Source organism: Temnothorax curvispinosus, unplaced genomic scaffold (genome assembly GCF_003070985.1).
Source record: "Temnothorax curvispinosus isolate PA1 unplaced genomic scaffold, ASM307098v1 QBEX01015602.1, whole genome shotgun sequence".
Lineage (NCBI taxonomy): Eukaryota > Metazoa > Arthropoda > Insecta > Hymenoptera > Formicidae > Temnothorax > Temnothorax curvispinosus.
In genome coordinates this window covers 73868-87655 of record NW_020225382.1, presented here as the reverse complement: position 1 = coordinate 87655, position 13788 = coordinate 73868, and the positions used below count along the sequence as shown (strand labels likewise).

Here is a 13788-nt window from a genome sequence, read left to right as displayed (position 1 = left end):
AGAGCTTGTCCAACTTAATACAGCTTGAATATCTTTCTGATAATAAATGTATGACTTGTTATATAAGAGAGAAGAAGACTCGATACAAAGCAAATATTATATAGATAGGAAACTTAGATGGTGGCGCTGGTAGTGCATTAAGGCGCCTACAATACATTGGTTGATTGGAGCGACATCAGACTGTTTTCAACAATAATATTGTTCGAGAGCACGCGGTAACGCGGTATAGCGCGAGGTAGAAGACGACCACAAGGAACGAAAACAGCAAGTCCAGAATTACAAGAAAATAACGCAGTCTATTTAAATGAGTATATACAAGTATTTACACAGGTTTATTTCAGGCGGAGTGCCGTGAGCGCGCACAGAGGTTAGCACGGCAAGCGGCGCGAAAGCAAGCAAGTGTGGATTGCAAAAAGGCGGTAATAAGCGGTATAACAAAGCGGTCGTATATAGAGATATACTTGGCGATAAACGAGCGAATAGCCGAAAGGGCAGACAAGCACTTTCGCGGCGCAGCGACGGTTTTTTATCACCTCCGAAACGAGGCTCCCTCCAAGCTAGTTACCGATGATTTCGCGAGGGTGATTGGCCACCGGCGGCCTACGTCACCGTGCTTACGTCACGGTTTTCAAGTGACGACCCGAAGCGATCGTTACCTGTTTTCGGCTGCCTTGTTTATAGCATGGATTTTTTCTTTGTGTAAGCATAAATAAGTCGTTCGTACCGTTGAACAAAGCTTGACCTTATTGTTGATGACAATGTTAGAGAAATTGCCAGAATGCTAATCCCGAAAGATCCATGCTGTACTGAATATTACCGTGAAAATCTCATGCGACATTTTGAGAGAATATTAATTATCGCAAGCGTGCATGCGCTTACATGCAACCGAAGGCGGTTCGCGATGCCCATTACCGCGATCTCAAACAAATATTAATATATTAATATTATAAATTTAAGTTATAGGATGTAGCAACGCTAAGTTTTTTTGCATTAGATTTTTTTTATTTTTATAAAGTTTTGTAAAAATATATACAACAGCGTTTTTCCAAAGATTTATTTTTACTTGGTGCAATTTTCTAATATCATAAGATTGTATATTTCATGTCAAAATGTGCCAGAATAAAGTATAAAATATCTCGCAAACTATTAATTTTTTGAGAACTCTACTTTAATACTTTTATGTGTACATAGAATAATTAAAAAAATCATTTTGTTGTGTCGCGCCTGGGGTTACAGGATCGGCACGGAGCTCTTTGGGATCCGCCGGGAGAGAGAAGACACACTTGTCCAGATTCTTGTAGAATAGCTTTTAATAAACTTAGTGTTACACAAATTTTACTACACAGGTGTTTTTAATCCACGGCCGTGACTTACGGGCGTTCGTATAGTCGATTACATTCGGTCGTGCGCGTTATAGCTTTTCGGTCTAGACTGCCCGCCGCTTCTCGGAAGGGCGGGCTTTTATCACTCGCGCGTTAGCTTCCGCGGTGCTGACTTAGCTGTCAGTGCTTTTGCTTCCGGGCGAGTGACCTGGATGCCACTTGCGAAACCCGGAATGCCACCTCAGGTGAGTTTGGCAAGATCCGGAAGCAACGCTGACAGCTAGGTGTCGCAATTCGGGATCGTTGACCTTCGCCGCACAACAATATTATTAAAAAAAATTATACAATTATAATTAAAAAATGGCGATGACTTTTATGTGACTTTAAAAATCGATTTTTTTAAATTTATTCTACCATTATTTGTTCCCATTGAAACCCTATAACTTTTGGATGGAACATTTTTGAAGAAAATGGGCATTTAAAAAAAAGCGCCTGTTACGGGCGTTTTGTTTGTTACACCCTGTATATGTTACATACATACAAATGTACATGTATATAATATATGTACAATATTTCTCAATTATCATAATTATACAATTTTTAAACATATACGCAAAAAAAATTGTTTGCATTGCAATTATATTAACCCATTAAGTTCTAGGGAGATCTCTACGCACTTATCTGTTTTTAATTTCTTAAAATCTTTTGTAACTCAAGTTCTAATCAGAATTTTTTGACTGCAATTGATGTTTTAAAAGTAAAAAGAGTTGCTCTTTTTGAAAATCTGATTGGCGATAGGGTGGTATATCTGAAAAAAGATATAAAAATTGAAATTAGAGAGAGAGAGAGAGGGGGGGGTTAAGTGACCCCTGTTTTTTTTTCTTATAAATATTCAAGTAATAAATAATGTCGTTTACCTTTTCGAGTAGAATTTTTTATAGATTACTGAAATATATCTCAAAACCAGAAAGTGAACTTTTTCTCGCCAGTGAATAAATAGGAAAATAATATTCGACGCTAACTGGCACAAATGATTTATTCGTTTATCTCACGACGTTTTGACCTCTGATTTTGGTCCTTCTCAAATATTATTTTAATTTACATATATCGTATAACCAATCCTAGTCATAGCATTATGCCAGCAAGCCAAAAGTCAAGAAACTAAAATTGCATTTAAAACAAGCTGAAGTAATAAAAAAGGAATAAATAATACACATTATTTAAATTAGAGTGAGGAGCTTGGGAGGGGAGAGCAGTGGACGGTTTGGCTCGGAGTGGAGAGGAGTAAGAAAAAGATTTTCGAGGGGAGGTGAAGCAAGGGAGGATGAAGTGGGGTGGTGGAGCATGTGGAGGAGGATTGGAGGAGGTCGGGAAAGTGGAGGAGAGGTCGAGGATAGTGTGATTGAGGAGCAGCAAGGAGAGAAAGTAAGGGAACACCTGAGAAGTTAGGATGTGAAGCAGGAAAATAAAGAGCCCAGGTTACACGATGAGGGAGCTGAGCGAGTTGGCAGCATGGAGTTTCGAGCGAGCGATCGATCGACCTGTCGAGAGACAGAGGAATGTGATGGTGGCGCGGCAGGTGCGGAACGGAGCGGGGAGTCTTCGCGACGGGTCGAGGGATCGAGCAATCGAACGTCTGGCTTGGCAGCACGAGGCGGACGCGTGAGTAAGGCCCGGCGCACGTGTAGTTGAGCAAAAAATTCGGTTGCGGAAGGGAGAATAAGACGAGGAGAAAGGTAAGCGGTGATTAGTGAAAGGACAAGTTGCGGAAGGATTAAAGATTCCAGGATGGAACGCGAGGAGAGAACAATAGCATAGGCGGTCGAAAGGATTGTGGAGGAGAAAGTAAGAAAGATGCTGAGGGAGAGGAAAGAGGACGATAGGAAAAAGGACGAGAGGATGGAGGAGCTGGAGGAGAAAGTAAGGAGCTTTGAGAGAAAAATAGAAATAGAAAGAATAGAGCAAAGGGGAAGCAAAAGGAAGAGAGAGGAATACGAGGAGAGTGGGACTGAGAAGAAGAAATGATGGGCGGGGGTAGGTGAAAGGAACGAGGACGAACTAAGGAAAAGGAATGTAATTTTAAGGTTCGAGAAGGAGAAATGGGGAGGCAAGGAGTTGAATTGGGAGAAAGTAAAGGAGTTATTCGCGGAAGGGCTAAAGGTAAGGATGACGGTGAGAGAGATGATTGTGGTGGGGCAGAGAGGAATATGGATGACCATATTGGTGAAGCTGGGAAACAAAGAGGAGAAGTGGCGGGTGTTGGAGGCGAGGAGAAAGGCAGGGAACAGCATAGGGGTGAAGATCCATGAGGACAAGTCTGTGGAAAGGAGAAATAGAGAGAGAGGAGAAAATGGAAGGGAGGATACGCAGGAATACAGGGAGGTCGGAGGAGGAAAAAATTACAAGAGGGATGAAGGAGAAACTTCTCATGGTCTTCGATGAGGAGAAGGAGGATGGGGGAAAGAGAGATTGGGCTAAATAGGGAAGAGCTGAGACGGGAAGGAGGGAGGCTAAAGGACGGAGTCGTGGCAGAAACGGAGGAAGAAGAAGAAGGGTGAAGAGGATTACAGGGAGGGAGGGTAAATATTTTTGAGGTCGCAAATGGCTAGACATTGGGGAATGAGCATATGTAAGAGGTTTGGGTACGTTCCTTATAAAAAAACGCCTTGTAAGCCCTACGGGAAAATGCAATAAATACATCATACATTTAAATTAGAGTACAGGTATAATAAAAATTAAACAATTATAAATTACAGGTATAATAATTATGTTTATTTATTTTCTAGAATCTATAATTTATATTAACCTTTAGTAAGTTTAATACAGTTATATACGATTATTATATACAGCTAGGAATATACAATTTCTACATAAAATAAATAAAATGTATAAAATAAGTGCTTTATTATTGTACATATAATAGATAAAGTATCAATAATTTTTAAAAGTCAAATTTTGGAATTGGAAAATATTTTTTTCTAATCAGGTATATAATTTTATAAATACTCTTTACATTATTCAATTTCGTGCATTTGATAAGTTATATCAACTATTATAAATTAATGCAAAATATCATATATAATTGTGCAATTTCCATAGAGTAGATTTGATTACCTACATTAAAATGATAAATACATACATGTATATATACTTCAACTCAACTCTCTCTCATTCCTTGTTGTTTCCTCGCTCAAATATCGCTCCTGCAACAAAAGCATCAACTATTATTTACTCAAACTAACAATTATTACACTTCCCTAAGAAAAATAAAATCTCAAAATAAAAATAAGAAATTATGTAGAATAAGAAGATACTATTTTATTATTATATTAATAATAAATGTGTACAAATTTATAAAAACATTATTTACGTGATTTATACACTTTTTGCTATAAATAAATTGCTATAGGTCACTGTCATTCAAAGCGAAACATGTGAATGCTTCTTTACGCAAGCAATGCAGCGGTTCCATAGACGATGCACGACGCATATTGATATATGAAAATATATGAATAAACGGCGACGGCTTGCTTCGTGCACTTGCTTTCATTCGAAAACGCTCTGACCGCACTTCCGTTGATTGTGTATACAACGGTCGACTTCGGCCGTTGCGCTAGCGCAACAATATCGATTAAAAGTGTGAGATGAACGAAACAGTCGTCAGAAAAAATTCCCACATATCGCAAAATTTTTATGAGATATTTTTTTAAATTTTTAACTAGCTCTTTTATTTATTTATTTTTAGGATTAATACATATACATATTAATCGTATTCTACCTGTCTTGTGGTATAACTAAGAAAATGATAATTTTATTTAAAAAAATCACAATTTTTTTTATAAAATTTTGTATTTGAGAAAATTGGTATCTATAATACACTGTTAAATATCGAAGGATGAAATTTAAACTAATACTTTGAGTTAAACAATATTTTTAACTATCATATATGTGTCGAAATATATTATTTTAACACAAAAGTGTTATTTTAACTCCATTAGTTTAGTTAAATTAACATATTTTTTTAGTTAAATTAACATATTGAATAGGAGCAGTGGCGACCTATATGAATAGTTAAAAATGATTCAAATTGAATATAATTTGACACTGCAAATTTAACAGTGTATAAAATCGGGAAAATTAATAACATTATAGGCTAAGACAAGTGAAAAAACTTAACATATCTTCAGTGAAGTTCTTTCTTTATTCAACAAAGTGATGTCACGGTACGTATGACTCGGGTACACGCACGAGAACGTTGCTTATGCCAACTTTGGCTTATCAATCTGCCGGCAAATGGTTCTGTTCCAAATTCTTACGTGGCTTAATCATCTACTAGCACACCGGCATTAGCCCTTTTGCATTAGCACATCAGCAGTTGTTACCTTCTCGCATGACAAGACATCATTAATATTAGTAGATACGAAATATTCGTATACCTACTCACATGCTCGAGTTTGAAGCTAAATATCTTCAAAATAAATCGGTTTATTTCGACCCAACTGGCCAATTGATATAGGAATTGCACGACGTTTCGACCGAATTCCGGTCCTTATCGAGTGCCTTTGTTCGAGTTACACCGATCCGCATAACAAAATTAATTGCATCGTTGATGTGGTGTCTTGACTACATCAAGATAAACGCAAAGCTAAACACAAGAGAAAAAATTTATACATTTAACAATAGAAAAACTCTACAAAATTATTACAATATCACGATAGTCAAAAACAATAAAGTCAATTAACATTATAAAATTAATTAAAGCTTACAATTCTTATGCGTTCCAAGACAAACGGTGATACATGAGATTAAAAACGTCACCAGCCATATCGAGGCAACAACGTCCGAACAGTAAGACAGTCAAAGTCAAACTGAAGTTGTCAACGTAATCCGCGAATAACAAACAGCGCTCTGGTGGAAAAACGAGCAGAACCAAAATATGAAGAGCAAACTAATTGTAAGTAATACCAATGACACGGTTATAAATAGATGGCAGGCTCTCAGTATCATTTTGTAAATTGATTGTGCAATCATGTTTTTTAATGAAAAACATTTCGGATATTTCTGTTTTTTTGAAATGCTTTTCTCTATATAAAATTTCAGGATGCTGCTACTTGAAATCATGATTGTGTGCAAGCCGGTGCTTACTCACAACAGAATGATTATCTACATTTTTCCTGATATCACATCGATGTTCTTTGATGCGTGTTTCTAAGTGCCTTTTTGTCTGGCCAATATATACAGCATCACAATTTGCACAATCAATCTTATAAACTAACTCAGTCTGACTGAGATTCGGCAACCCATCCTTTCCCTTCCTAATCAATCTAATCTCTTCGGGATGATGTGAAGAACCCTAAAATTCATGTCTCGCATTGTACGGCTAACATTTTCGCTAAGGCCTTTTACGTAAGGTACAGTAATGCACCTTCGAGGATCTTGGGCCACTTCGCAACTGACAGGATCGTTGTTGTTACGATTTCGCAATTCACCAAGTCGGACATTAACATATTTATCAACAACTTTATTCGTAACAATTATTTACAAGGATCTTTTTGATTTCACTAATGTTGGAATTGTGAAACCGCGAGTCGGACAAAAGAATCGCCCGATCAACCAGATTCCGTACGATGTTAATTTTATATTTCATAGGATGGTTTGAAAAATAGTTAATATACCGACCCGAGAAAGTTGGTTTACGGAACCAATTCGTGAGCAATGAGCTTCCCTCGCGAATTACCGTGGTATCAAGGAAACTCAATTCACCATTGCTTTCCATTTCATAAGTGAATTTCAATCTATCGTGGTAATTATTGAAACTATCTAATAATTCCTTAATACCCGACTCAGGAACAACCGCAAAAATATCATCCACATATCGTTTGAAAAAGGATATCCTGAAACTAAGCCGCTGTAGACAATGCTTCTCTAAATCCTCCATGACCATGTCCGCCAAGATAGAAGAGAGAGGAGACCCCATCGGGCTTCCGAAGATCTGTTTGTAAAATTGGCCGTTAAACATAAAACTAGTGGAACTGAGGATTAAATCCACAGCTCTCGAGAATTGTGGGAGGCTAAGATCAGTCTTAGTAGTGATGTAATTCCATCTCTTTTCAATCGCTTTCAAAACAAGATCTTTAGGTACGTTAGTAAAAAGAGAGGTGACATCTAACGAAATTAAAACGTCACCGCCTCCCACTCTTACTCCTCTAATCAGTTCCACAAAGGACCAACCATCTTTAATATATGATTCGGATTTAGGAACAGATTTTTCTAAAATTTTATGCAAAAGATTGGCGATATTATAAAGCGGACTGCCTAAAGTGGAAACAATTATACGTAATGGTGAGCTAACAATGCAATTAATTTTGTTATGCGGATCGGTGTAACTCGAACAAAGGCACTCGATAAGGACCGGAATTCGGTCGAAACGTCGTGCAATTCCTGTATCAATTGGCCAGTTGGGTCGAAATAAACCGACTTATTTTGAATTATTTGTTAGCGACTGAAATTGTTTTGTCTAAATATCTTCCTTAGATTTCCTGAAATCTTACGATATTTTCTCATGTTATTTTTTATTTTTTTTCTATACGTAGATTGACTATAAAACAGGTCATAAAATGTAATTATTATCAGAAATGTATTTGAAATAAATTTACAACTAATTCTTGATACCTATAATAATTATTTTGTGCAATAACAACACAAGCAAGAAAGTGCATTAATTTTAATTATAATTAAAAACATAGATATAATTTTTGTATATACATATATTATATGAAAAAACTGCTATTTTTTATTTCATATAAAATTTTAACACATTTTGTACAATATTTCAGCGAGAGATATAGGAACGCACGCATGCACGCACACACGCACTCCCGGATAGAAAGATAACATGTGTGCTTCAAAATAATTTGGGCAGCAATTGGCATAATGCGAAAATAGACATTTTTATTTTATTCAAGACAGAATAAACAGTGCCAGCTACTTAAAATTAATTAAAAACTAAGATCAAGTTAGTAACTACATGACGTATTAGTGATACAGAATATATTTTTGAACAAGATGATGCTGCTGTTTATACGACAAAGATAATTCAAGCGTATTTCTGGAGAGAAAAGATTTCCGTTCTAGAGTGGTCAATATTCTCTGCTGATTAAAATATAGAAGTGTCAAGAATAACTCTCGCGAATAGTACATATGTATACTGTTCTACATATCTTTAATAAAAGGCGTTTGCCTGAAGTTAAATGCAACTTGCAATAACCTTACGAGTTAACGCATGTATACAAACATCAATCCTATCTAACATATGTTTGTATATTTAAAACAGGTTACACCTGTCGATACTTCTGTTGACACAGTTTCGTTATTTTTATACAGCGCTACAATTCCTTTGAGTCTCTTATATTTTTGGTGCACATTGTAATAGTTTAATTGGCATTGTAATAGTTTAATTGGCTTTAAAATAGCTTTGATATATTTTACGACTTATAAATAATTAACTATAATAAATAATTAAAAGGCATTATTGTAGTAAAACACAACTTGCAATAATTTTATATCTGTTAATGCACATATACCTACATACATTAATTGTATGTAACATATAAGCATCAAGTAGCAATAAATCTTTAAAAAGAAGCTGTTATACAATGTTTATAAAATTTAATCAAAATTTAAAAAATATTTAATGCAAAAACTTGGCGCTGCTATATCAAATAATTTAAATTTATAATATATTAATATTATTCATGATATATTTAATAATAAAATTACAACATTTTAACGATAACTTTTAAAGTGGCTATTTTTAGCACTGCTATGTGAAAGCTTAAATATATATTATCTTGCAAAAATTCCGAAGCAGTTGTGACTATCGATTTATGCATATTTCTATAATATTTCTTAACTTTGGCATCATGCCCCGACTTACCCTACACACACACAAACACACACACACACACGCACGCACAAACACACACACGCACACACGCACGCACACACACACACACACGCGCGCGCACGCGTATATGTAATAACAGTACCTATTGTAAAAGTATAAGAAATATACAGTTTAATTAATATAAACAATTAATAATTAATAAAAAACTTATAATAGTAAAGTAATATAGTAAAAAAAGCAAAGAAAGTGTGCGTGCGCGCGCGCGCATGTTTGTGTGTGTTAATTATATAAAAAAACAATAAGATTTATCAATATTTATAATACATAAACAATGCGTTATTTTTTATTTTAAAATATAATTAAAAAATCGGGTCATTAAAATGAACTTTCTTGTCAGTATGTGTGTATGTGCAAACGTGAAGATTTTTTATATTAATTATACCAATATTTTAAAAATCTTTTTTAATAAAATGACATAACAGATAAAATAAATCAACAAATTAAAATACAATATCAAGAATGCAAAATAAAAAATAATTACAGTACCCAATATAAATATTTTATTTTAAATTACAACAGGAATATTTGATTTTTACGTAGATTTTGGTTGGTGAAATGACCGTCACACACACACGCGCGCGCGAACGTGCGCGCACACTTAACATCTTTAAAAACATATTTTTCTAAATAATTTTATTACAAAACTTATTTTAACAATTCATAAATATATAATTAAAATATATATATCTTTTTAATTTGTTAACGTACTACGTAAACATTTGTTCATATCACTAGCTGCAGAATATTAATAGAAATTATCTTCATTACCATCATTATTTTACTAAAGAAATAATAATTTTAACTTCTAACCCATCGTGTACCATTCAATAAGTTTATTTATATATATTAATATCTACATATACACATATATACAATGGCAAAACTCTTATTTATATGGTTAAATTTTTTAAAGAGTTTAATTTCTATTAAATATAACCAAAGAAAGATTCTGTTCTTTCGCACGAGTGGTAAATGACGTTGCAATAGAAAGAACCATATATCGAAGAATTTCAACATAACGGAGGACCTCAATTCGTGCGAATATTGTAGTATTTTCAATTTACACACGAGATTGCACGTAATTGAAATGGAGCGTTAATTTCTATTCCAGTTTGAACAAGAACTCTATTTTTGGCTTTAAACGGCTTCTATTCTAAACCCCGGTGTAAAATCAATGAAAAAACTCGGATTTTTGTTCACGATGCTTTGTTCGTCGTTGCATTAAGTTGAATACAAAGCGTTGATCCAACGATTGCAAAAGCATTTATACTTTACCAAAATATAAAATATGTATTTTAATGTTATATACATCAGTTGTTATAACATAGCGACTATTACTTTACATTGGAATTTAAGAATGACTTTTAATAATGCAACAGGTACAATTTATTGTTTATGCATATTGGATTAAATTTTATACCATTTGATCAATCAACAACACATTTAATAGAATAAATAAATATTTCTATTTATATATTATAAATTATTCGTGAAAGAATAACTTATTATGATGAGAAATAATAAGCTCATGATTCTGAATTAAACAAAAAATACAAATAAAATAATAAGCTATTCGTTTTTTCTAATTAAATATATAGATAGTTACAAAGATTTATATAAAAGTATAATATTAAAGAGTTAAGTAATATTAAAGTATAATATTAAAGAGTTAAGTAATATTAAAGAAAAATAGTAAGGACCAAGGTTGCAGTAGATTTTTCATGTAACCCGTCGTTAGGCCTCTAAATCTTCTCATAACTTACAATTATAGTAATCTCCATGTTAAGTTGCGTACCAGGCCTCAATTAAAATGGTGCAAATTAGAAATTTGCACTTGGCTCATAGAGGAAGTGACGTCTTAAGATGCTAATACAGCCCTCTGATTGGCTGATGACGCCTTAAGACTATACTTAAGACGATCTTGAATATAAGACCCAACTATAAATACCGGTCTTAAAGAATTATATAAAATAGAAATAGAGAAGACTGAAGAATATAACAAAATTAAAAATAGACCAATATCTTAAAATTTACAAAAGTTAAAGCTATTACAGACATTTTTCTAAAAACTAGGGACCTTTGATCGCGTATAAAGCTGAGTCTAATCAACCAAATCTTAAAGAATTATATATGAAATAGGGGTAGAAAAAAGACTGAAAAATATAATAAAATTAGAAATAGATCGATATCTCCAAATTTGCGGAAATTAAAGCATAAACAAACATTTCTAAAAAAATTCAAAATTTTATTAAAAAAGAACCCCTTGATTATTAGCAATTTTTATTAATTCTATTATATTCCTCAGTTTTTTCTACCCCTATTTCATATATAATTCGTTAAGATTTGGTTGATTAGTTTTGGAGTTATAGAAATTTCGGTAAATTTGGCACATATACACACACACATACATACAGACATTTTTTTAAATTACAATTTTTCGACGTTTTAGAACATTCTGAACACATTCAAAAAAACAAAAAAAAATTTTTTTTTAGCGAAAACAAAGCTTCCTCTATGAGGAAGCAAAATATATATTTTTTATTTAAACAAAATATTGTTGTTTAATGCGCACATACGAGAACGCAACATGAATATAAACAAAACGAGATTTTATTTGTTGAAAAAATATATAATAAATTATTTGTTTTAAATATGTTATAGAAAATATAACATATTTTTAAAACAAATAATTTAATTAATCTTTTAATTCGTGAAACATCCATTCCCAACTTTATTACATCAAAAATTCTTTTTGCACATCGCCATAAATATAATCAAAGAGAATATAGTGTAATCAGAATTTTATTAACAACGTGATATTTATGCTGGGTGGGTACGCATTTATTCATAGTTTGTCATACACGACAGAAATACGTTAGCACATCTTGTCGCTACATATTTTCAATAATTTTTCGAAGCTACAAATTTCGGTGTTATCGTATTCAAAATAAGCGAAAAACAAATATTTAAGTATAAATCTAACAAATTATTTCATAAAATTTTATTAAGAGGCAAACGTATGAAAAAGGGGTATAAAACCGTAACAAGGTGTTCGTGTCAGTTTCTGTGTATATATATATATATATATATGGGGCATTCTCTGTCAACCGGACACCCCCCCTTTGCCCAAAATTTGTGTCGACCGATTGAGGTCAATGAGGGCTCAAATTGTAGGTAATGATATGTAGTTTTTTGTACCGTGTTGCCTTTTTGAGAATTCAAGATGGCTATCAAGGTGTCACGATAATAATCGGAGAAAACAAGAAAAAAATCAGTAAACGACTTTCCGTATGCCACACGATCAATCAAAGAAGCTCTAAAACTATTGATGGGATGGTTTTTAAGGTCGTTGATTACAAAACTGAAGTAAAAATTCTAAAATTCAAGATGGCGGATTAAATATGGCGACCAAAACCGCAACGGCACCTTCCTATGTTCCGTAAGGCTGCTCGAATGGGCACTGGTTACGAATTTGCTACCAACATTGAAAATTCAAGCATTTTCCGACCAGTTAAAGTAAGACTAAGCGTTGTCCGACCAGTTAAGGCAAGACTGAGGGACGGTCCAGCCAGCTGAGGCGAGACCAAGCGTTGTCCGACCAGTTAAGGCAAGACTAGGGGACTGGATAAAGAATTTTTCTTTATATACCCCAAGCAGCCTTAAAGGGCGTTTTGAAGGGACGTACCCAACCCTAACCTCCAATTCATCCACTACCTTACTGTTTCCTTCTTTTGGACCACTCTCTCTCTCTCACGACACTCTCTCTCACGACACTCTCTCTCTCTCTCTCTCTCCCCCTCTCGTGAGTACCGCACGTTGCCATGTTTCCTTGCTCTGTGTTCGGCGAACTCCATCTCTGCCGTAAGCTGCCTCCGGGCTGTTTTTGTTGCAGGACACAGCAAGTCTATTGTTACTTGTCAGGATAGATATTGCATCTTTCTTTCCTTGCAAATGCTGTCCTGGATATCTCGAGGTATAGTGTCGCTGCTTATTCTAACCTCACTTTTGCCTCATCATTCTGGGATTGACGTGACTCTTGCTGCGCATGCTTTTCTTATCTCCGTGCTTTCCTATCTCTCGCACCTGGATTCACGCATAAGTTACCATCTGTGAGCTTTGGGATATGCTACAATCTGTTACCATCTAAGGGCTTCCGAACGTACTACAATCTGTTACCTTCTGGACTGCTGTACTGCATTTCTCTAGCTCGGCTCTCTTACCTGCTGAACGTATTACTTATGCAGCGCGCGTGCTTTAAGTGCAAGAAGACGATTGCGACTGTTTCGCTCGAGTGTGATTGCAAAAAACTATTTCATCCCGGTTGCATCAAGCCTTATTCCGTGACCAGATACGCGGACCATTGCTGTAGAGCTCTGGCAACGTCATCGAATATCCCGCTTACGCCGCAGGCTGTAAACAGTGTGCAGTCGTTCGATTTCTCGAACATGGCTTCTCCCTCGGGTGCACTATCGCAGTCTGACGAATTGCTACGGTCCATTC

At 34.7% G+C, this 13788-nt stretch overlaps 1 protein-coding gene and 1 long non-coding RNA gene across 2 annotated transcripts; both read right to left on the bottom strand.

Annotated features, from left to right (window-relative positions):
* Positions 1 to 4354: 4354 nt before the first annotated feature.
* Positions 4355 to 6175, bottom strand: LOC112465881. Its single transcript, XR_003042075.1, has 3 exons — positions 6089 to 6175; positions 5767 to 5967; positions 4355 to 4525 (listed from the first exon to the last, which is right to left on the bottom strand). It is a non-coding gene; the product is annotated as an uncharacterized LOC112465881 (long non-coding RNA).
* A 549-nt stretch (positions 6176 to 6724) lies between these two features.
* LOC112465880 lies at positions 6725 to 13486 on the bottom strand. Its single transcript, XM_025033645.1, has 3 exons — positions 13465 to 13486; positions 7060 to 7637; positions 6725 to 6841 (listed from the first exon to the last, which is right to left on the bottom strand). The coding sequence occupies exons 1-3, from the start codon at positions 13484 to 13486 to the stop codon at positions 6725 to 6727; spliced, it is 717 nt and encodes a 238-aa protein (XP_024889413.1).
* Positions 13487 to 13788: the final 302 nt, after the last annotated feature.